Here is a 25,104-nt window from a genome sequence, read left to right as displayed (position 1 = left end):
CACTACTGCTAGGGCAATACACTATCAGAATGTACTCTGTACTCTGGCAAACGTCACGATTGAAAGATGCTCCACTTTAAATCCAGCCACCCTTTTGCCAACAGATAAAAAAGGCGAACCACATAATTTCTATAAAGAAACAGCAAAGGTTGTAAAGCCTCGAGTAGATCTACAGGAAACACCTTTAGAAACTGGAGAAATTATTTTTGTAGACGGATGTTCTTTACGATTGGAAAATGGAACACCCTCAACTAGTTACGCAGTGGTCCAAGGGGACCGCCTGCTGGAAGCAAATCGAATTTCATCAAGTGTGAGTGCACAAGCGGCTGAATTAATAGCGCTCACCAGAGCATGTCAGCTGTCTGAAGGAAAAATCATAACAATTTATACAGTTTCTAGATATGCATTTGGAGTCTGCCATGATCATGGGGCATTATGGAAATTGAGGGATTTAAGACCAGTACTGGCAAGCCCATCCAACATCAAAAGCTAATCGAATCCCTCTTAGAAGCCATAACTAAACCATCAAAGCTAGCGATCGTTAAATGTCAAGCTCACACAGGAAAGCAGGATCCTGTCAGCAAAGATAATGAATTAGCAGATTACTTTGCTAAAAAGGCTGCATACAGTAACACACCAATCTCTTTATTCCAACAGAGAAATGACCAGAACGATGCAATGGCACCCTAAAAAGCCAAGCTTGCAAAAATTTGTGAACAAACCAATTTATCGTGGCCAGACAGCTCTGCCCTGGCCCTAATGGGAATGAGGGGAAGAACACACCAGCAATTAGGACTATCGCCGTTTGAAATTCTGACCGGACGACCCATGCCCATTGGCATGGTTATAGGAAATGTGAACCTGCATACCGTGGACAATGATCTTCTCTCTAGTCTTACAGGTCTCCGAGCGTCCCTGAAGGAAGTCCACGAGCAGGTTAATCAGACCTGGAGAACCAGCCCTCCATCTAAAGACTCGCTGATTCCTTTTGGCACCTGGATTCTGGTTCGAGACACCCGGAAGAAACATTGCCATCAGCCTAGATGGAGAGGACCGTTCAAGTTCTTCTGCCCACACCACACGCCGTAAAGGTTGAAGGATTGCCCGCCTGGATTCACGCTTCACACTGCAAAGATGGCACCCTTAATAAACATACTCATTGTTTTTCCTTCCATTATCCACTTCACGGGTGACACTGACTTTCCAGGTGGAGGAAACTGCCTCATTCCAGGTTGACTTTTGTGCAATTGCCCCCTGTACTGGCAGACAGGAACAATGGGAATGGCCTGAACGTATACTCCAAATTGCTTCTTCAGTTTCCTCATCCCCTTCCCCCTCTCCTCCTCTTTTCCTACTTCTTACCTCCGCCGTCTAACTTTCCCTTATCCCTTAATACGCCCAGATTGTTCAAAAGGGGGGAATGTAGAAAAATACAAAACAGCTTGATCAATCTGGTGTACGCGACAAGAGCCATGCAGACCCTGTGTGCCCAAAGTATGCGTGCTAAGTGCTACTTCTTGTTTTAAGGTTACTACACAAAAACCACAAGAGTGGACTCATCGAGCCCCAAACTAAGGAAACTAACAGATGTATTCCACCTTTAGATTTCTGGTAGTGCTGATTCAGGCTAATATTTTGAAATACTTGTGTAACTAAAGTCATAAGACAAAGCCCTATAAAATATGGGACACGACCCTCGGAGCAGATGAAGGGTGGTGTCCTAGGACTGTGCTTCTCTGTTATTTAACCTTTGCCTGGTGTGTATCAATAAAAGATTTTTTACTAACTTTAATTATATCTCTCTGTCTTCAGTCACAAGAAAGCAACACGTTACAGAAAAAGTGTCCACATTACCAACACACAAACTATTCATAACTGCTAAATTAGGCTAAAATAGAAGGCTCTGAGTGATACTAAATGAAGAGCCATTTGGGGGCTGTAAGAGTCGACTCTTCTAAGGGAGCTGAGCCAAAAGAGCCGGACCTCCCATCACTAGACTTCAAAATCATTCCACACGTAGGGGACGTAATGACGTAGAATACAGGATATATGGAGAAACTGTGAGGAAATAATGGAAGGCAAACGCTGATCTCTAAAATGGTAATCTTTACAATTGTTGAGAAATACGCAATTGATTATATATTGTTTCATTTATTCTGTTTCTTTGTGAAATGTTAAATAATGTATGTTTATATTTTTTGTTTATAGGCAGTCAGTTCAAAGCTGGTCGTGTTATAAGCTGCTGTATGGATACACACAAACCAAAGCCTGCCGATGCCAACTCACACTGGTGACACCATCAAGTACTGCATCAGCCCGCTAACTAACATCTCTTAACATCTTTCCTTTCTGAACAAAATTAGCCATCAAATATAAACACAGCATGTCTATGTCTATATATATATATACGTACATATACTTTTTTTTTAAACAATCAATATAATTGCAGTAATAACATACAAATAGGAAAAAATGATTGAGAAATAACTGCCAAAGCGGGGGGTACATCACAAATTGAATCTGTTGGGATGCCTGGACACTCGACCAAAGCGTGAGATGACGATGGTATGTTGTGCTCGGTGGCATCACTACCATCAGCTCAGGAGTCCTGTAGAGGGGGTGTTATTACTATTCTGTACCTCTGCCTTGCCATTTCCTGAAGGTCCTGGTCTTTAAATCTGAATTTTGCACAGAAGACTCTGCTGGCTCCAAGTCCACTCTATTCCGGCGATACAGGGAGCCATCTACACCTATTAAGTAGGATTTTGGGCCTACCTTCTGCACACAGGATCCCAGTTTCCGGATGCTTGTTTGATCACCTGGCAGGGGCAACTTCATCCAAATGGCTTCCCCCACTGAGCGCTCGGGGAGATCTTTTGCACAGCGATCATATGTGAGCTTTGCTATCTGTTTTCTTCACTACACCTGTCATGACACTGGGCTCTAACAATGCATTGGCAACTGGCAGGGCAGTCTTCAAGCGCCTGGACATTAGACTCTGTGCTGGGCTACTGTCCATTGTTTCAGTTAGTGTGTTACGCCACAGAAGTATGGTCTTCCAGGCGTTGGTGCGCCACGCAGTGCTTTTGAGAGTTTCTTTGCTATTTTCACAGCTGCTTCAGCATTGCCGTTAGCCTTTGGGAGTCGTGGGGCGGATGTGCAATGCTGCGGCAAAGCGTCTGAATTGAAAACAAACAAACAGGGGCCCATTATGGTGATTACTATATCAGGTTGACCATACCGGGCCTCACAACATTTAATAGTTGTTTCTGCAGCCAAATCAGATGAGAGCTCAATCTCCCAAAAGTCCGAATAGTGGTCAGCCAGCAGCCAAACATCTTTATTGTTGTGCTGGAAGAGATGAATGCTGATGATTTGCCAGGATCTGGTAGGAAGTTCATGAGACACCATTGTCTCTTTTTGCTGCTCTATAGCGTACTCATTGCAGACTGTACATTTGCTCACAAAGTCTTTAATCTCGCTCTGCATGCTGGGCCTGTCTGTAACAGGCATCCCCACCAATGTGGTTTGCATGTATCTGTCATAACATTTCTGGGTGCATTGATTTTGGGATAATCACTCTCTGACCTTTACAAAGCACAATGTTTGGCACACTCCCAGTATGGCCAGTATTCTCTGACTGCTAAGTTGGTCTCTTCTTTCAGGTCTGGCCAGCCCGTTAGTTTTGTGGATTTAAGTTCTTGGAGGTTTTTGTCATTTTCCGTGTATTGCCTTATTTGAATAAGGTGCTGATCCATGACATTGAGATAATCGGCCTGATTAAAGTGTTCGAGATCAAACTGCTCCTGCTGTAGTGCACAGACTGAGCGCCTTGCTTCACCTGAACCTCTGTTTGTGTCCGCTGTAGTGGCTCTACTGAGGGCACCACTCAAAAACATTTCAGGACCTGCTTTATATGCCACTTTGAGGTTGTAATGCTGGAGGGCAAGCAGCATACTCTGAAAATGTTTCGGCGCATAGATAAGGGATTTACTAAAAATTGAGATTAGAGGTTTGAGATCCGTTTCTGTTATGATTTGATCTTGGCCATGTAAGTAGTGGTGGAAATGCTGGCAAGCAAACACAACACTACTCTATCTGTGCATAGTTTTGCTCAGTTGAAGTCAATGCTCTCGAAGAAAAAGCAATGGGCTGACACTCCTGCATGAGCCAACAGCCTAGATCGTGTTGGCTTGAATCGCTTTGGATGGTAACAGGTTTAGACACATCATAGTATCACAAAACTGGAGTTGTGCTGACAAGAAATTTCTTCTACATTGATGGATTAAAAGCCAGAAGTCTACATGACCATCATCATCAAGCCCTTCCATGAGAACCCTAAACACAAAGAGGACTGTTTCATTTATGTTAGGTAGAATGCCCAGAAGGGACTGGGTGGTCTCATGGCCTTGTCCCCCTGCAGATTTTATTGTTTCTCCAAGCCGTCTGGCCATCAGACCTTACTCTTATTCTATGTTAATTAGTGTTGTCTTATTCTATTTCTTACTTTGTCTTTTATTTCTCTTTTCTTCATTATGTAAAGCACTTTGAGCGACATTTAGGTCCATAAATATTTGGACAGACACAGCTTTTTTCTCATTTTGGTTCTGTACATCACCACAATGAATTTGAAATGAAACAACTCAGATGCAGTTGAAGTGCAGACTTTCAGCTTTAATTCTGGGTTGAACAAAGCGATTGCATAACAATGGCAACTAAAGCATTTTTTGAACACAATCCCTTCATTTCAGGGGCTCAAAAGTAATTGGACAAATTAAATAACTGGAAATAAAATGTTCACTTCTAATACTTGGTTGAAAACCAATGCCAGCCTGAAGTCTTAAACTCATGGACATCACCAGATGCTGGGATTCTTCCTTTTTAATGCTCTGCCAGGCCTTTACTGCAGCGTCTTTCAGTTGCGGTTTATTTGTGGGCCTTTCTGTCTGAAGTTTAGTCTTTAACAAGTGAAATGCCTGCTCAGTTGGGTTAAGATCAGGTGACAGACTTGGCCACTTCTTTGCTCTAATAAACTCCTGGGTTGCTTTGGCTGTATGTTTTGGGTCATTGTCCATCTGTATCATGAATCAATTTGACGTCATTGAGCTGGATTTGAGCAGACAGTATGTCTCTGAACACCTCAGAATTCATTCGGCTGCTTCTGTCCTGTGTCACAGCATCAATAAACACTTTCGTGTCCCAGTGCCATTGGCAGCCATGCACGCCCAAGCCATCACACTGCCTGACTCCACTGTGTTTTACAGATGATGTGCTATGCTTTGGATAATGAGCTGTTCCACGCCTTCCTTCTCCATCCTTTTTTCTCCCCATCATTCTGGTAGAGGTTGATCTTGGTTTCATCTCTCCAAAGAATGTTTTGTCCACAACTGTGCTGGCTTTTTTAGATGTTCTTTAGCAAAGTCCAATCTAGCCTTTCTATTCTTGAGGCTTATGAGTGGCTTGCACCTTGTAGTGCACCCTCTGGATTTACTTTCATTCGGTCTTCTCTTTATGGTAGACTTGGATATCGTGTCCATGAAAGAGAACTTCAGCATTTTAAGGTGCAACTTCTTAATGCTAAGCCTCAGGTTGACGTTTCGCTCCATTAGAGCAAGCAGCTTAGCGTCATGGTCTTTATTAGCCTTGACATCAGTATTGCCACAACCCACAATCAGGATGTCATCTGCGACTGGCTCCGCACCCGCGAGCCCTGCCAACAACTCATGCTGCTTAAGTTGGTACACTTCTGGTGAAATGCTAACACCAAAGGGAAGCTTCTTCTGGCCCCAGGGAGTCCAAAATGTGGTCATGAAGCTACTTTCCTAATCTAGCTTACACTGGAGAAAGGTATCTCTGGTATCCATTAAGGTAAAGAGCCTAGCCTTAGGGAGTTTGTACAGTACATCCTCCAGAGTGGGTATAATATCGTGAGAACGTCCTAGTGCTTGATTCAGAAATGTTGGATCTATGCAGACCCACAATTTATCAGGCTTCTTCACAATTACCACGTTGCTCATCCAATAAGTCGGTTCAGACACCGAGGCAATATGACTGTCAGCTTCATATTTGGCAAGCTGGGCTTTAACATCATCCTTCACAGCAACTGGCACATCACGTGGGGAACATTGAACTGGCTGTACTAACCTGTCTAGGTTCAATGTATGGTGCCTGGGAGGCAGTCGATTGGTCCTGAAAAGACATCAGGATACATTTTAATCAGCAGGCGAGGGGCTCTGTCTGTGAGGTCCAGCTCTGCTGGAATTGTAAACACGTTAGGCCAAGCCTTTCACATGCTGAGCCTGACAGTAGAGGTTTCTGGCTCCCTCTATGATTGAGATTCCAGTCTGTGCTTACGACATTCTGTGTCAAAGTGTCCTAAGGAGGTCATTGTTTGACCCGAGTACAGTTTGAACTTGGGGGATGCAGTTTAGCTCTTGGTGCTCGTGTCATTTTGTCCTTTAAGCACATAACATTGCAGGTGGCCCCAGAATCTAACTGGCATTGTTATGGTTTCTTGTGTAGCTGCAGTGTAACAAACCACTTCTCCATAGTGCCCAATGCGCTCAGTAGGATAAACCTCATTATCAGCACTGCTGCCTGCTTGGTTTACCTCTGCTTCAATGATAAGGAGTTTCCCTTCCATTTGTCTGCTCTTGCTTTTCAGGCCCACTCTAGCGAAGTGCTCAGCTGTTTGACAGAATTTGGATGTCTTTCCATATGCTGGCTGTGCTCCCTCCCTCATCCATGTGGACTGCCATAATATTTGCATGTTGGGCATCTATATCCAAGCCTGAAAACTGACTTGCTTGCTTTTCTGCGTGTGGGTAACAGCCTCCTAGAAATTTGCTTTGAAGTGGCATTAACACTATCATGGAGGGTTTATCCTCCATCGACCAAAGTCTCATGTCAGTGTGCTCTGCTGATCGACATGTCTCCAGGGCCATGGCCAGGTGAGATCTCTCTCTTGTAATAACCGCCTGCAGATTGCTTCATTTGCTATACCAACACGATTTTATTGCAAATAAATTTGTCTGTTAATGCTCCATACTCACAGGTGGCAGATTTTACTTTTAACCCGTGTAAGAAAACTGTCAAATGGCTCCCCTTCCTCCTATTTGCAACTCCCAAATGCATAGCATTCATAAATCACATTCTTTGCTGGTTTAAAGTGTCCCACCGATGCATTTAGAATAGACGTTACATTTGTCTGGTCCGCTGCTGAAAGATTCAGGTTGTGCTTATAGACACTTCTGCACTCGGCGCCCATATATACTCCGCAATATGACGGTTTGATTTGCGGCATTCTTCCTTTTGAGCTCAATAGCAATGGCATAATCACAAATTCTGACCTCAAAACATCCCATTTTGCGCCGAGGTCACCACTGATTTTTAATTCCAGTTATAGGTGGAATGTATGTAGCCATTGCCACGGACAAGTTCAGGAGGAGTGTGGCTACTCACTTAAATTGATTTGAAGTGGCGCAGCCTTTGTCTGGGCTTAGGATGTAAAAAGAAAGCAGTGCCTTTTTAGTTTTCGGAGTTGTGTGGTTAAACTTCTGACACCATGTTTCTCACTTTAATAATGACAGTAGTTGAGCAGTCAGTTCAAAGCTGGTTGTGTTGTAAGGTGCTGTAAGAATACATACGAACAAAAGCCTGCCGGTGCCAACTTACACTGGTGATATCGTCATGTGCTGCGCCAGCCCGCTAACATCTCTTAACAGAGTGTTTACTTAATACAACTTAACAAGGCATTCACTCGTTCATCCATCCATCCATCCTCTTCCGCTTATCCGAGGTCGGGTCGCGGGGGTAGCAGCTTAAGTAGGAAAGCCCAGACTTCCCTCTCCCCGGCCACTTCTTCCAGCTCTTCCAGGAGAATCCCAAAGGCGTTCCCAGGCCAGCCGGAGACATAGTCCCTCCAGCGTGTCCTGGGTCTTCCCCGGGGCCTCCTCCTGGTTGGACGTGCCCGGAACAACTCACCAGGGAGGCGTCCAGGAGGCATCCTGATCAGATGCCCAAGCCACCTCATCTGACTCCTCTCTACTCTGAGCCCCTCCCGGATGACTGAGCTCCTCACCCTATCTTTAAGGGAAAGCCCAGACACCCTGCGGAGGAAACTCATTTCAGCGCTTGTATTGCGATCTCGTTCTTTTCGGTCACTACCCATAGCTCATGACCATAGGTGAGGGTAGGAACGTAGATCGACTGGTAAATTGAGAGCTTTAAATTACGGCTCAGCTCTTTTTTCACCACGACAGACCGATGCAGAGCCCACATCACTGCAGATGCGCACCGATCCGCCTGTCAATCTCACGATCCATTCTTCCCTCACTTTCGTGAACAAGACCCGAGATACTTAAACTCCTCCACTTGGGGCAGGATCTCCCCCCCAACCCTGAGAGGGCACTCCACCCTTTTCCGGCTGAGGATCATGGTCTCGGATTTGGAGGTGCTGATTCTCATCCCAGCCGCTTCACACTCAGCTGCGAACCGCTCCAGAGAGCTGAAGATCATGGCCTGATGAAGCAAACAGGACAACATCATCTGCAAAAGCAGTGACCCAATCCTGAGTCCACCAAACCAGACCCCTTGACACCCTGGCTGCCTAGAAATTCTGTCCATAAAAGTTATAAACAGAATCGGTGACAAAGGGCAGGCCTGGAGTCCAACTCTCACTGGAAACGCCCCGGACGAAAACCACACTGTTCCTCCTGAATCCGAGGTTCGACTATCCGACGGACCCTCCTCTCCAGAACCCGAATAGACTTTTCCAGGGAGGCTGAGGAGTGTGATCCCTCTATAGTTGGAACACACCCTCCGGTCCCCTTTTAAGAGGGGATCACCACCCCGTCTGCCAATCCAGAGGCACTGTCCCGATATCCATGCGATGTTGCAGAGGCGTGTCAGCCAAGACAGTCCTACAACATCCAGAGCCTTAAGGAACTCCGGGCGTATCTTATCCACCCCCGGGGCCCTGCCACCTCGGTTTTTTGCCCACCTCAGAGTCCCCAGGCTCTGCTTCCTCATTGGAAGGCATGTTAGTGGGATTGAGGAGGTCTTCGAAGTACTCCCCCCACCGACCCACAACGTCCCGAGTCGAGGTAAGCAGCGCACCATCCCCACCATATCGGTGTTGACACTGCACTGCTTCCCTTCCTGAGACGCCGGACGGTGGACCAGGTGGACTCGTTCATCCAAAGGTTATTTTACAAATACAAGATGCTCATCTTCCAAAAACTCTAAGGATTATTAAAACACTTTAAAGGTCAAGCCTTTAGCTCCAGGACCCCAAAACTGTAAAACAATGTTCTTGCTTTAATAAGGAACACCCCACTGCACTCAGAAACTTTAATCCATGCTGAAGACTCACTTCATCCACCTGGAGCTCCCATGTCAGAGTTCTTCAGATATGCTACAGACACGTCTCTTAGTTTCATGTTAAAGTAAAGAAGCTTGGCAGCCATTAGGTAGTTCAGTTCTTCTGTTCTCGTTGTCCTGCTGTCTCCCTTGGTTCTTCTGCTTCTTTGACGGCTTTTGTTAATGGAATAAGAAACTGCAAACCAATACGGCAGCAGATGTCCACAATGCACTTCACTCATGCCATCTGTATAACTGTGGACTTCACCTTGTGAGCCTGAACTTGTAAGCTGGCTGCGAGGGTGGGTGGACATTTGGCCTTGGTGGTCAGAAGTCTGCTTTTAATTTTATAAATGATGTTTATCATGAGACGTGCTCTTATACATGTGCAGTATATTAATTCACTAGCAAAATACCAGCGGAGAGAAGTAGTGTGTTGAAGAAGCAATGAAAAGAAAAGGAAACATTTTGAAAATAACGTAACCTGATTGTCAATGTAATTGTTTTGTCACTGTTGTGAGTGATGAGTGTTGTTGTCACATATATACATACATATATATCTACATATATACACACACATATATACACACATATACATACATACACACACATATATACACACAAATACATATATATATATATATATATATATACATACATACACACACACATATATAAACATATATATACATATACATACATATCTACATATATACACACACAGCTATTTCGTATCAGTGCAATACACTGTTTGTTAAAACGGTTGACTCCCGCTCTTACGTGCAATAAAAATCAAATCATTCAGTTGTCTTTGCTCATATGTCATTTTAGAGCTGGACGCCTGGCATCTTTTTGGCCACAAGTTCGTTTCTGTTTGGTGTGAGGTTCTGTGTTGTGGAGATTCTCAGGATGGATTGCAGATGCTCATCAGTGAGGCGACTCCTGTGTGCTGTTTTGTTATTCTTTATCACTGGAAAGAGCTTCTCACACAGATATGTGCTACCAAACATGCACAAGGTTCGAGGCGCATGTAGGCGGACTTTTTGTTCTTCAAAGTCACCAAAGCGGCGTGCAAACTCAGTGCGCAATAACTGTAGTAAGCGGTAAGTGTTGGCAAGGCAGCTGAAGCGCTGCATTATGGGATCTGTAGTTTATTGTGTTATCAGCGCTTCATATACCCGGGCTTTAATAACAATAATACAGTATATAAAATGATCTCGGGCCGGATATAATTACACGCCGGGTCGGATGTGGCCCGCGGCCCTTGAGTTTGACACATATGGACTAAATAGAACTTGAAAAGATATATTTTTTCAAATGTGATCAGGCAATTTAGATAGAGTTGGCGCACTACAGCCTGCATGCCTCAATAAGTCATCCTCCCCTCGCTCTTACTTTTTTACCGTTCATCTAATGAATACACTGAGTATGGCTTTACCAAAACAATCATTGATGGCGAATAAAGTATCCATTATTCGAGTATGTAGAGCGGGATATATATATATACATATATATATACCCAGCGTCGCATAGCGAGAAGTAGTGTGTTAAAAGGTAGAAAAGAAAAGGGAACATTTTAAAAATAGCGTAACATGACTGTCAATATACAGTATTTGTTTTGTGAGTGTTACTGAGTGTTGCTGTCATCAAAGATTTGATTATCATTATTTCTTTCAATCAGGTTCGTATTTGTAGGATGTGTTGTGTTCAAGTTACATTCCGTGTTTGTCAATCGTTGTAAAGATGACAGGTTTCATTCATCGATTCGTTTCTTACTGCATCAATAAACAGCTCGTCTTCTTCTTTATCTGAGACCTGACACACTGCATGCACGGGTTTTTTACACTGTCTTCCTTTAGCGGGACATTGACTTTTTCCACCGTGTGCTTTGTTTTCACAGTAGCTGCATTTATGAATATGCTTATGAGACGCTTCCTATTTTTGCTGCCTTTTCAATTGTGTAATTCGGTTTTTGTTCAGCTCTTTGGAACTGTTGCTTTTTATCTGTGCACTGCGTCAGTTCACGTGAGCCACTCGGTGTACATGCATCGAAGGTTCCCAGCTGTGCTGGTGCCATCTCGTGCTATGTCCATGGCTGTATTTAATGTTACCTTAGTCCTGGCACTTAAAACTTTCTCTCGCAGTTTACTGAGTTTGTGTCAACTTTCTCGCAGTTTAAGCTGAGTTTGTGTCAAACACCACCCTGACCATCTCATCTTCCTCTGCATAAGCACAGTCCTTAACCCATGAATATTTACCCGTGGCAGTTTGCTATTGGATTGGCGCTGACTGACCTTATATGGGCAGGCACTAAATTACAAACGCCAGCGGCAGCCTGTCTATGAACTTAATTTAAAGTTTAGGTTTACATCGTGCTTTGTTTCCGAAGTAGCAGAACTCATGAATATGGTTGTATATGTGACTCATTTCGCTTCTTATTGTTTCGCTGCCTTCTCAATTATATAATGCATGTTTTCTTCAGCGCTTTTTTGAGGTCTTCCTGATTTTCTATGTGCTGCGTGATTACGTGGGAGCGTGATGATGTCACACGAAACTCCGCCCCCACGGCGTTGAAGCTCATCTCCATTACAGTAAATGGAGAAAAACTGCTTCAAGTTATGACCATTACGAGTAGAATTTCGATATAAAACCTGCCCAACTTTTGTAAGGAAGCTGTAAGGAATGAACCTGCCAAATTTCAGCCTTCCACCCACACGGGAAGTTGGAGAATTAGTGATGAGTCAGTGAGTGAGTCAGTGAGTGAGTCAGTGAGTGAGTCAGTGAGTGAGTCAGTGAGTGAGTGAGGGCTTTGCCTTTTATTAGTATAGATAATTAAAGTTATTATGCATGTACTGTAACTGACAGGCTTTACTGTTGTAGTGGTGCAGTATAATGTAATTGAGTAGTTTGAGATTTACTCTACCACTACATTTATTTATTGCATTATAATTGTAAAGTTTCCGTCCGTCCATCCATCCTCTTCCGCTTCTCCGAGGTCGGGTCGCGGGAGCACCAGCTTGAGCAGAGAGGCCCAGACTTCCCTCTCCTTGGCCACTTCTTCTATCTCTTCCAGGAGAATCCCAAGGCATTCCCAGGCCAGCCGGAAGACATAGTCCCTAGTGTGTCCTGGGTCTTCCCTGGGGCCTCCTCCTGGTTAGATGTGCCTGGAACACCTCACCAGGGAAGCGTCCAGGAGGCATCCTGATCAGATCACGGCCTGATGAAGCAAACAGGACAACATCATCTGCAAAAAGCAGTGACCCAATCCCGAGTCCACCATGCCAGACCCCCTCAATGCCCTGGCTGCGCCTAGAAATTCTGTCCATAAAAGTTATGAACAGAATCGGTGACAAAGGGCAGCCCTGATGGAGCCCAACTGTCACTGGAAACGGGTTCAACTTACTGCCAGCAATGTGGACCAAGCTGTGACACCGGTTGTATAGGGCCCAAACAGCCCTTATCAGGGGGTCCGGTATCCCATACCCCCGGAGCTCCCCACAGGATTCCCTGAGGGACACGGTCGAACACCTTTTCCAAGTACACAAAACACATGTAGACTGGTTGGGCAAACTCCCATGCACCCTTCAGGACCCTGCTAAGGGTGTAGAGCTGGTCCACTGTTCCGCGACCAGGATGAAAACCACACTGTTCCTCCTGAGGTTCGACTATCCGACGGACCCTCCTTTCCAGAACCCCCGAGTAGACTTTTCCAGGGAGGCTGAGGAGTGTGATCCCTCAGTAGTTGGAACACACCCTCCGGTCCCCCTTCTTAAAGAGGGAGACCACCACCCCAGTCTGCCAATCCAGAGGCATGTGATGATACATAAGAGCAGTGCCAGTAAGTACAGTAGGTTATAACCTGCATAACGGTGGTAAATGTTTGTGTGAACTTCTGTTCAGTGTTCTTCAGGACTCATTAATCACGCCTATGACCTTTTACTTTTTGATATTTATATTTCATTTAAAGAGGAACTCTATGGAAAGCAGTAAACCAGTTAAGCCAGTGAGGTACACAAGACATCGATGCCCTTCCATTACACTTTAGTTAGTTCTTGTAAAAATGACACCCAGACATAGCGTGACTTACCTGAGACTCATGTGGTCTTGGAGACTCAGAAGGTTTGTCACAAAGTGTCCATCCAGCTCACAGTCACTGAGGTCCAATTGGTTGACAGTCCAGTGCCTCAGGATTATGGACAGATAACTAATAAGATGTGGTCTGTGAATTGTGGACCTCTGACGACTCCTGAGGATGACCATCTCTTCTACTGTGACAGATTCTTCTTTTCTTTTTGTCCTTATTAACTTTGAAATAAATTTAGTTGTGACTTCATTTATTCTAGGATTTAAAAGAGATGAACTATCAATTAGAAAAAACAGTTAAGATGTGTATTCACAAGACAGGAATCGGCCATTGGAGGTGTTTGTATTAAAAGTAACAGACCCTGAGAACTGAAGGTCACTTGTTCAATAATTGTGACATTTAAGAATATGCACAGTTAATATGTAAAGTATAAACCCTGACTTTATCTGCTTTCTAGTGCTCTGTGATTGACCTGAACAAACTGACTTTGATGAAAATATGATAAAGTCTTCTGACCACATGAACGGTGCTTTTAGATTTGCACATTCTTACTCTAAACAGATTTCTCTTTTCATACATCCAAATGTATCAAGAACTCTTTCTGTAAATTGCACACAGCACACCATACCTCAGTGTTTGAAGATGCTGCCATGATTTGCACAACAGCTGCAGTCCTCTCCAAGTTATGGCTTCAGGAGTCAGCGTCAGACTCAGATCTCGTCTACAATGAGACATTAATTTCCCCAGATGTTTACAGGAGCTGTTCTTCAGACGACTCCATTTTATTTCAATTGTATGACCCAACTTTTTTAGAAAGAGCTTTGCCAAACGTTGGCCTCCTGTGTACAGGAGTTTAGAGCAGGTCAACAGGACTCTCTCAGGGCAGCTGTTAAATAAAAAAACAGGTGAAGTTACATAACAGATTAATGACATTTTAAAGAAACTGCCCAGATGATGAGATGTTTTTGAGAAAACAGGAGTGCCGAGTATAAATAACAACATTTTCAGACCACATTAGGATATTGAAACCCATTAGGCCGCAGTCGTGTCTGCAGAGTACATGTCGGTATTTAGTGGCACCACCACAGCTCATCACCAGGCTCCTCAACTTGACACTCGGTGCTACACTGTGAAACTGAAATTTGAACCTCATACACAAAAAATATAACCAAAAACAAGATTATTGGTCCACTGCGACTGAACTCCAATGCAGCCTCACCCCTGGAAGCCCAGGACCAAACTCTACTGACATGCTTTTCAGCCTACTCATGCCCAAAATGTACCCTTAAATATTGAAAGCCTCAAAAGTCTCAAAATATTCAGCAGTGCCCTTCTAAAGAGAGGGTGCCTGTAAATCTCTGGCTTAAAGGACAAAAGTAAAACAAAGTTCTTTTATATTATTATGGCGGTCACAGATTGGCAGAATCCCTCGGGTAGATCTCCCATGTGCACACCTGCAGGGCTGGATCAGAGTTGTAGTTTCAATGGGCAGCCTTGCTGGATTTCTTAGGAGCCACCGCATGGAAATGCACGAAGGAGTGTTCCTTGTTTTATGACTGACTTGGAAGTGCTTCCAAGATGCAGTGTGGCGGCACCAGAAGTACCCCTGGGTACAAGGAAGTCACTTGAGCTCAACCAGGAGAGTTGGAGTCAGGAGAAGAAGGACAACACTGACCTGGAGAGGAGTAAAGGAGAAGGAATAAGGAAGAAAGAGAATTGTGTTTTCATAAAAGAAGGCTCCATTGAGGTTTTTTCTTTAAATAAATTAATCTTTGAACCATGGGATTGGGTCTGTATAGTTGTGTCTGAGGTTTGGCGCTTGGTTACACTCCCTACAGGTCATAACTGGAGTATTTGGCAGGATCTCGTGACTCTCTACTTGGCAGCGACCTGCATTTAATAATTTTCTTGTGACAAGACATCCAGACCAACTCAATAGGGCATGTGCAAGAGGCAAAAATGTCATCCAATTCTGAAAAAGACAGAAATCTGAAGCCTTCTAATACTGTGTGAGAAGCTCCACATGTCAGAGCTGCATGCCGTGATAAAACACTTGGACCCACAGACCATTACACACTCAACTGCAAGTGTTTCACAATGACTAAAACTCCACTGAAAGCCTCCTGCACTGACATCTCCATAAAGAATGAAGTAAAGATGTCACAGAACATCACCCTGCCCACTGATGTCGCTCTTAACCCACTCTCCCAGTTTAGGCAAACTCCATCTTCATTCAAAAGAGAACATAAAAAAAGAACAACTGAACCCACACTTTGTGTTTAAAAATGATGTTCTGCAATGTGTGTCTGAGGATGAGGGTGAAATGAGGTTGTTGTTGTTAGTCCTTCAAATTTACTAATGGCAGGTTTGGGAACTAGCAAACACTCATCTCCCAGATGACCACCTGGGAACCAAAAAGATGTTAGAAAGGATTAAACTATGATTCTATTGGTTGGGAATTAATGGGGATGTCAGCTGTTTTTGTGCTTCCTGCCCAGAATGTCAATTATGGAAGATTCCTTGGGAGGACCATGCTCCTCTCATTTCCGTCTGTTTATCAACATACAATTTGAATGCATAGGAGTCAACATTGTAAGACCCCTTGAACTCTCTGCATGTTGACTTTGCTATATGGTACCCGAGGATATTACCTTGAGACTGGCCAATTCCAAGAATATCATATGGGAACTGGTAGTGGTCTTTGCACATGTTGGCATCAGAAGAAAGTCTTAACAGACCAGGAGATACCTTTCACCTTGCCAATATTAAAGGAGGTTGCCAAGTTACTCCAAATTAAGCATGTTAAACCTCAGTGTATCATCCTCAGACTGATGGTTTAGTAGAGCGATTTATCAGATGCTCATGCAAATGTTACACATGTTGGTCAGCAAGGTTGGGAGGAACTGAGATCAGCATGATTTTTCATACCAGGAGGTCCCACAAGCATCCATGGGTTTCTCACCTTTTGAATTACTATATGAACAACAGCCTAGGGAATACGGACATATTAAAAGAAGGATGGGTGGAAGAAGAACTCCCTTCTACCAACATTCTTGAGCATATTGCACAGTTATGCGATGAATTTGAAAACCATTCGGTCAATGCTGAAAGAGCATATGGAGCATGCACAATCAGCACAAGCTCACTATTATAATGGTGGTCTTGTGAATTCCAAACCAGAGACTGGGTCATGATTCTTATTCACAATTCCTACTCTAAATTACCGTCACATTGGCAAGGGCCATTAAAATAAATTAAATTAAATTAAAGAGAGCAATCCGCTGGTTGATTATTTGGTTAAAAAGAATGGCCTGAATTGTTGAACAGCTGGCGACAATGCTACTTCAACTTGTTGAAATCATGGAATGACAGGACACCTGGGGCCTCATGTATAAACGGTTCATATGCACAAAAATGTTGTATATGCCCGTTTCCACACTCACATCGAAATGTATAAAAACTAAACTTAGTGTAAAGCCATGCACATTTTCACACCAGCTCAATCCCTCTGCTCGGTTTTGCAAACTGTCGGCATCAGGCATCAAAGCAGTGCTTTTGTTCCAGTGTGGTTTCTCTTTATTTTTAGATTCACATCCTGATGCAGCTTTATCAAATACATTGAAATTAACCACATATTGTTTATTAGTTTAAGGTATCTGATTGTAATTAACCTTTAACAATACAATAATTTTTATCAGTATGCTGCTGCTGGAGTATGTGAATTTCCCCATGGGATTAATAAAGTATCTATCTATCTATCTATCTATCTATCTATCTATCTATCTATCTATCTATCTATCTATCTATCTATCTATCTATCTATCTATCTATCTATCTATCTATCTATCCACGGAATGGCCAAACTATTCCAAATACCACAGCTGCTCACTGCACCACTCAGAGTATTTATTCCACTGTATCTGAGTGTGGAATCACAGCTCTACAGCAGCTGATTGAATTCTCTCATATGACAGACACTTCAGAGCCTTTCCTGTACGGACCTCGCGGTTCACAAACAGTTTCATCCTAAGAACTCTAAATGCACTCAGTCAGTCCATCATGTGCTCCTCGTAGAACTGTTAGGACTTATAAGTACAATCACCTCACTGTAAACTTGCACTACAGTTATAATATTGCACAACCTGAGCCACTTTATAAAGCGCATTATTACATATGATGAGGATATCATTTTTAAGATGAAATGCAGCAAAATATATTTATTATATTATACAGATAAAATGTTAACATCATTTAAATTATCTATATTGTTAATAATTAAACATGTGAGGACACGGTGTTGCAGCACTAGTGGCAAGGTTGCACCTCATTCAGGGATTGTTCCTGCCTTGCGCTGTATTCTTGCTGGGGCTGGCACAACACTGGAAGGATAGATGGATAGAATTATTAAACACATACTACAATAATATTTCAATGTTCCTTAAAAGTTTTGAAGAATCGGCGTTCTAAGGTTACAGATGGCTTAACGTCTATTACAGAGCTGATTGTGTGGCGATTGGTTACTAGGAGAAAGAAAAGGAAGGACAGGAATTGGAGGTTAGTGTGTCTGAAAGAGACAGCACTGCAGCAGTAAAGTATTTCATTGAAGGTCGCAAACGGCCAGCAAGCATCTTGCGGGGACAGGAACAATCTCTGGATGCGGTGCCAGCTCGTCACTATCACTGCACCACCGTGTTCCCATGTTTAATAACATGCTTTAACTCCTATCATCATGAAAATGATATCAAGTATACATCTCAATATTGAAATTATTCAGAGAGCTGTAATATCACAAATGTAATGGATTCTGTGTCCTGTCGTATGTAGAAGAAGCCCATTTAAGAAGCACGTAGTGATTCATACACATAGAGCACATAGAAGATCACATACAAAACAAAACATTTAATGTGCTACTTTAGTTACAATGGCATTTGAGAAACTAGTAAATTAAATGATTTTAAAATGAAGTTTATGATGTTCTGCTTTAATGACAAAATAAACTATGTGATTAAAGTGGAAATTTTGAGATTAAAGTTGACATTTCGAGCTTTTTTCCACTGTGTGCCTATTTTCTTTTCTTTTCTCTGACCCTAATAAGCTTCCATATGACTCTCAGATGGTGGGCTATGACTCACCTTTTCGCGGCAACTTTTATATCTGAAAGCTTAATTTTTATTTTGGGCACTGTGCGACTTTGTGAACTTGAACCTTCGAGTTTCTCCAACACGCTATGTCACTCGATCAGCTTCCTTTTGTTGTTTATATCACTGTTTAATCCAACAAATAGTAAGATTTTCCTTTGCCTCCACTTGGTATTCGCTGAGATTCTTCTATTTTCCCACGTGCTTTTGTCATTGTCTTTTCACAGAACGCTGAGCTTAAGGGCCAGAAGTGTTGGGTGAGTGGCCATGAAGAACTTCTGAAATTGCGAATGACATTATCCTGAACCTGCAGTCATTGTCTGATAATGGTCATTATCACCTCCCTGTGGCAAAGAGAGGTTGAAATCAAGAGAATGCTATTTCTTGGTATAACAGAGAAAAGTTTTAGTCCCTGGCCTAGCCACATTGTCTTGGTCCCAACCCTGACAGAAGTTGATGCTTTTTCAATGACTTTTGTCAGGGTTAATCAAGTTTATAAACTCAAAGCTTATCTGATCCTGTGAGTGGACAAACTCCTCAAGTGGGTCAGGAAGGCTCAATATTTCACCGCACTTGACATGATGAAAGGGTACTGGAAAAGTCCTTTACCAGACTCTGCTAAGGATAAGACCTCATTTAGCACTCTTAGGGGCCATTGGCGGTATCGTGCTCTCCCATTTGGATTGCACGGGGCTCCATAGACCTTCCAGTGTCTCGTGCATAGCATTCTCCAACCCCACAATTCCCATAGTGCTGCCTATTTAGATGACATTGCCATCTATTCCAGCACATGGAAAGAGCAGATAGAGCAGGTCCGTTCTGTACTCCTGGCACTGAGTAAATCATCATGTGGACCCTTAAAACTAAAACTGATGGTCCACTCAATTAGATGAGAGTTTTTAGAGTACACCATCTCTCCCAATCAGCTGCAAGTCAGACTGGGGCAGAAACAAGTCACTATCTTTAATGTTATCCAGTTATCTCAAAAATTAAACTGTAAAGATCAACAACTTTGTAATTTCAAACCCTAATATGTTCATAATGCTGACGTAATGGACCTTGTACTTTCATCTTCATTATGGCATAATGTTCATATATTAACATGTACTTTCATTTAACATCTCCCTGTGATTTTTCCCACTGTAGCATGGTCATCATCATAATGTGGTGTGCTTGCTATAACGTGATCCCATCTATGATTTTAATTCCATTCTGAGTTTGATGAGTATTTTGAATGTGCCCAGGGGCCTCATGCATAACGGCGTGCATAGAATTCACACTCTAACATGGCATATGGACAAAAGCAGAAATGTGCTTTTGCACAAAAAGATCCAGATGCATAAATATGGGCCAACACTTCCGCTACATAAATTCCAGTCAGCGTGGAAAGTAACGCACGTGCACGCACCTGCTCTCCCGCCCCATCTCCTCCCAGAATTACACCTCTTTGAATATGCAAATCAATATAAATAGCCCTTAAGCTCAGCGTTCTGTGAAAAGGCAATGGCAAAAGCACAGGGGAAAATAGAAGAATCTCAGCGAATACCAAGTGGAAGCAAAGGAAAAACATACTATTTGTTGGTTTAAACAGTGGGATAAACAACTAAAGGAAGTTGATCGAGTGACATAGAGTGTTGGAGAAACTCAAAAGCTGAAGTTCACAAAGTCACACAGTGCCGAAATAAAGACAAGTTGTCAGATATCAAAGTCGCCCATGAAAAGGCGAGTCAGTAACCCACCATCTTAGTGTCATATCAAAGCTTATTAGGGTACAGAGAAAAAAAAGTAGGCACACAGTGAGAAAAAAGCACCAAATGTCAACTTTAATCTCAAAATTTCCACTTTAATCACGTAGTTTATTTTGTCATTAAAGTAGAACATCATAAAGTTCATCTTTAAATCGTTTAATTTACTAGTTTCTCAAATTCTATCGTAACTAAAGTAGCACGTTATATGCTTCGCTTTATATTTGATCTTCTATGTGCTCTGTGTGTGTGAATCAGATAGACAGATAGATACTTTATTAAACAGACTTTCTCTTCCTCCGACAGGACACAGAATCCATTACATTTGTGATATTACAGCTTTCTGAATAACTAAAATACTGAGATGTATACTTTATACCATTTTCATGATGGTAGGAGTTAAAGCATGTTATTAAACATGGGAACACAGTGATTGTTCATGTCTTACGCAAGATGCTTGCTGTGCCGTGCACGACCTTCAATGAAATAATTTATTGCAGCAGTACTGTCTCTTTCAAGCATACTAACCTCCAATTCCTGCCATTCCTTTTCTTCCTCCAAATACCCAATCACCACACAATCAGCTCTGTAATAGACGTTAAACCATCTATAAGGTTAGAACGCCGATTCTTCAAAACGTTTAAGGAACATTGAAATATCTACGTAGTACATGTTTAATTATTCTATCCATTTATCCTTCCAGTGTCGTGCCAGTCCCAGCAAGAATACGGTGCGAGGCAGGAACAATCAGTGAATGGAGCGCCAGCTCGTCGCTAGAGCAGCGACACTGTGTCCTCACATGTTTAACTACTAACAATATAGATTATTTAAATTAAGTTAAAGTTTTATTTTGCTGCATTTCATCTTAAAAATGATATCGTCATCATATGTAAATATGCACTTTATAAAGTGGCTCAGGTTGTGCAATATTATAACTGTATCACAAGTTTACAGTGAGGTGATTGTACTAATAAGTACAGACAGTTCTACAAGTGACTGATTGAGTGCAGTTATAGTTGAAACTGTTTCTGAACCGCGAGGTCCGTACAGGAAAGGCTTTAAAACATTTGCCATATGACAGCAGTTCAATAAACAGTGTGCATGGCTGAGGCAGCGTGTGCTTGATGCTGTATACCGATAATTCTCTTTCCGATCAGCTGCTGTAGATCTTTGATATCCCACTCAGATACAGTGATATAAATACTCCGAGTGGTGCAGTGAGAGTAAATTATGTGGCCATTATATTGTACAGGTTATTTACAATTAGATGCATTAAACTAATAAACAATATGCGGTTAATTTCAGTGTATTTATAAAGCCGCATCAGTAAAGTGGATCTGAAAAAGAAAGATAAACCACACAGGAACTACACAGTAGCACTGCTTTGACACTAGGTGCTGCCAGTCTGCAAAACCAAGGGGAAAACTTGCGTACATCAGGTTATGAGGTACCGTGGAAATGTGCGTGGCTTAATGCCAAGTTTAAGTTTTATACATTATGATTTGAACGTGGAAACATTTATGCAACATTTTTGTGTTTATACATGAGGCCCTGGAGAGAAGTAAAGGAGAAGGAATAAGGAAGAAAGAGAATTGTTTATTCATAAAAGGGGGCTCCATTGAGGTTTTTCTTTAAATAAATTCATCTTTGAACCATGGATTTGGGTCTATAAAATTGTGTCTGGGGTTTGGCGCTTGGTTACATTCCCTACAGGTAGCAACTGGAGAATTTGGCAGGATCTCGTGACTCTCTACTTAGCAGCAACCTGCATTTTTTTAATTCTTGACTTTTGACTTTTAGTTTTTCTTTTCATTTGTGGTTTGGTGTACAGTTTGTTGGATTTCCCAGTTTTGACTTTGGGCCTCTTTCACTGTCGACCTGCTGGTAGTAAATTTCCAATGATGTGACTCAACACATTCAACATGTTAGAAAATTTCTAACGATACTTCAAGTAAATCAACTAAATAGGAAATTAGTCGAGGTGCTTTGAGCATTTGTGATGATTGTGAGAGACTCTCAGACGGTAACAAACATTAAAGACCTGAAGATGAGATGCGTATTTATAGAGATGAGGCAGAACCAAAATATGCAGGAGTATTATTTGCATAAATGTCTGTTATGTATTGAGCATCTTTTGATTTTTTTAGGTTTCCCTGAAGCTGGAATATTAATGTTGGCCTCATGTTGGGGATTTTTCAAGGCCATTTTCTTTTTGAGGGTGAGGAAGAGAAAACATTATTATTTAACTCACAGATATCAAGGACTATGTTTTGAGTTGATCATGCTGCAGAGAGCTATATGATTTGTTCCTCATTTATGCAGAAAAGGAGTTGGGCTGTGTGCACAGCATTAAGGGACTAACTTTTATCATTTATAGGAAAGGCTGACCTCTGATACTATCAGAAGACCCTGTGAAGAATGTAAGATCTTTATGGACTATAAGAATATTTAAATTGATTCTAAGTGTGTATAATTAGAAGGGTGTATTCCTTAGGAATGCAAATGGCTGTTTGTTTCATGTTTTAGGACATTCCAGTATGTCATAAATTAAGATTTAACCTTAAGCTATGTATAACCTCAGAATGAACTGCTAGGGTTTTTTTCTTTTCTAGGATATAAAAGAGAGAACAGGTTTACTTTAGATATTCTGCTAAAACCCAAATCAGTCGACTGAGTTGGAAAGAGGCAGTCTCACATTCTCTCTACTCACCAAGAATTAAGAATAAAGAAATTATTTTTACTTTAATTGGGTTTAAGTTCTTCCGTTGTTTCCGACTTCAGCTCACAGTTTTGGCTAACGTGGGGCAGAGACGCAGCGACTCCTTGAGCAGGATCGTCCAGAGGACCGGTAAAGGACCGACACCGGCGGGTCGGGAGGACCAGATCCGAAAAGTTAGGACTGGCCTGCCTCGGGCGACTCCTGCATGGGGAATCCTTGACCTCCTCTGATTCTTCCTGAAAGTCGAGTAAACTGGGAACTTCCAGGCGGGAGGAAAAAATTCTTGGTGAGTAGACCGAGGAGTCCGACCGGGGAAAAGAAACCAGGCAGTGAGTGGACCGGAATGTATAGATAAGCTCTCGGAAATAAAACAGTGTAAAGATTATGAATGTTAAGGACATGAGTTAGTACACTCCCTAGGAAATGAAGAAGAAGTCTCTTAGAGGCTTAAAAGTAAAATAAAGGAAGGGAGTGGGAAGAATAGATAAATAACTGAACATTTCGTGATCGGGAAAAAGCACTGTTGCGGGAGGGCGGGACTCTTTGCTCTAACGGTCTGGTTATATTCTGAACTCAACGGGTCACTCAGGAAATGATCACCTAAACAGCGGTAACCAGCGGCCTTCGGGAGAAACTGTCAGTCCGCTAATCAGGTTGATCGTCCCGGTGGACCAGGGAACAGGAGGGACCGGGAGTGAAGTGACAATTGAGGCTGGTTTAGCAAAAAGAGTGCGGAAAACTCACTGACCATGGGGAAAACTAATAGCAAACCGGTTACAACTCCTTTGGGAAACAGAAAGCATGAATCAACGTACTCATCTGTGACTGAATAAAGACTAATTGATTGAACTATTCCTGTCTTCCTCGGTGTTACTTCCACTGTTTATTTGGCACCGAACAGTTTCCTTCGTTGGAGAACCCGAGTGAAGGTGCAATTGCAGACAGGAATAAGATCGGTGACCGCTGATTACAATTGCTTTACCGTCCGGAGAGGTACTGGGACGTAACGATTAGAGCGCCTCTTGGAATGAGACGGAGTCTTAAATAGACTTATAATTAGAAGGGAGAGGTGGAAATTTAATAAAAAGGGAAAGTACCTCCCGGTCGGGAATTCGCTAAAGAAAGAGATTGACAAAACAGGGTGTGAATGAGGAGCCTCTGTTCGGATTATTGTTTTCGGAAAACATACCAAGGGAAAAAAAAAAGCGGCTCTCCAAGACACTACATAGAACAGAAAACAGGGTTAGATTTTAAAAAATAAAAATTGTAAACGGTGGAATGAACAGAGCAGGGGCAGATGGCCAGTAGAAGGCTCTGGTGATATGAGTGAAATACAGGAAGTTAGGTAGATTGTATATAGAAAAGCACGAGGGTGCTCTAGTCGAGAAAATGGAAATGTTTTAATAGATGGGAATTGATAATTAAAGATAGAGCCCTGAAAGCGATGCAGAAGTGCAATGAGGGACTGCAAAGCCAAATTAAACTTATTGTAGAAAAGAAAAGTTGTCCTTGATAATGCAAGAACTGTCCCAAAAGTCCGGATGAAAGAAGGAAGAATAAGTAAATATAATATAAATAAAAAGAAGAAGAGATTATACCTTGATTTAGCGTCAGCATGCGTGTCCACTCCTTTGAGGACAATAGTCCATCACCACCCCTTGGGCAGCTTGAGGAATTAATGAGGGAGAGGAAGAAGATGGTCCCGATGATTTTAAAAATGAACAGTTTCAGCCAGAGAGGATGAAGACGCGGGAAAGGGATACCTAATAAGCCCGATTCTGACCCTCAGGGTCAAAAACATGAATATGAAAGGATGGAATTTCAAGCACCATTAATACAAGTGCCTTTTCGCAATATAATGTACAACAGCCTGACTCAGATTAAAACTGTCCCACCTTCATGGTGCAAAGAAACTGGGACCTGCAAGAATTAAAAGAGGTGGTGCAGGAATTGCTGAACCAGTTCATGACAATGAAGAAACAATTAGATGACATATATAAGCCAAATACTGCAGAATGGATTCAGGTCCTTAGAAGGAAAGCTCATTTCAGGCTGAAA

At 42.4% G+C, this 25,104-nt stretch overlaps 1 protein-coding gene across 1 annotated transcript in view; it reads right to left on the bottom strand.

Annotated features, from left to right (window-relative positions):
- Positions 1–13,409: 13,409 nt before the first annotated feature.
- The window catches only part of LOC120521527, a 57,289-nt gene continuing 45,594 nt past the window's right edge, over positions 13,410–25,104 (bottom strand). The window contains exons 3-4 of the mRNA XM_039743093.1: positions 14,073–14,330; positions 13,410–13,699 (exon numbers count right to left, since the gene is read on the bottom strand). Of these exons, the coding sequence (XP_039599027.1) occupies positions 13,444–13,699; positions 14,073–14,330 (514 nt within the window). The 3' untranslated portion in view covers positions 13,410–13,443. The remainder of the gene's footprint in view (positions 13,700–14,072; positions 14,331–25,104) is intronic.

The sequence above is a fragment of the Polypterus senegalus genome, unplaced genomic scaffold (assembly GCF_016835505.1).
Source record: "Polypterus senegalus isolate Bchr_013 unplaced genomic scaffold, ASM1683550v1 scaffold_2361, whole genome shotgun sequence".
Lineage (NCBI taxonomy): Eukaryota > Metazoa > Chordata > Cladistia > Polypteriformes > Polypteridae > Polypterus > Polypterus senegalus.
The sequence above is the reverse complement of the archived record's forward strand: the minus strand, read 5'-3'. Positions and strand labels throughout refer to the sequence as shown.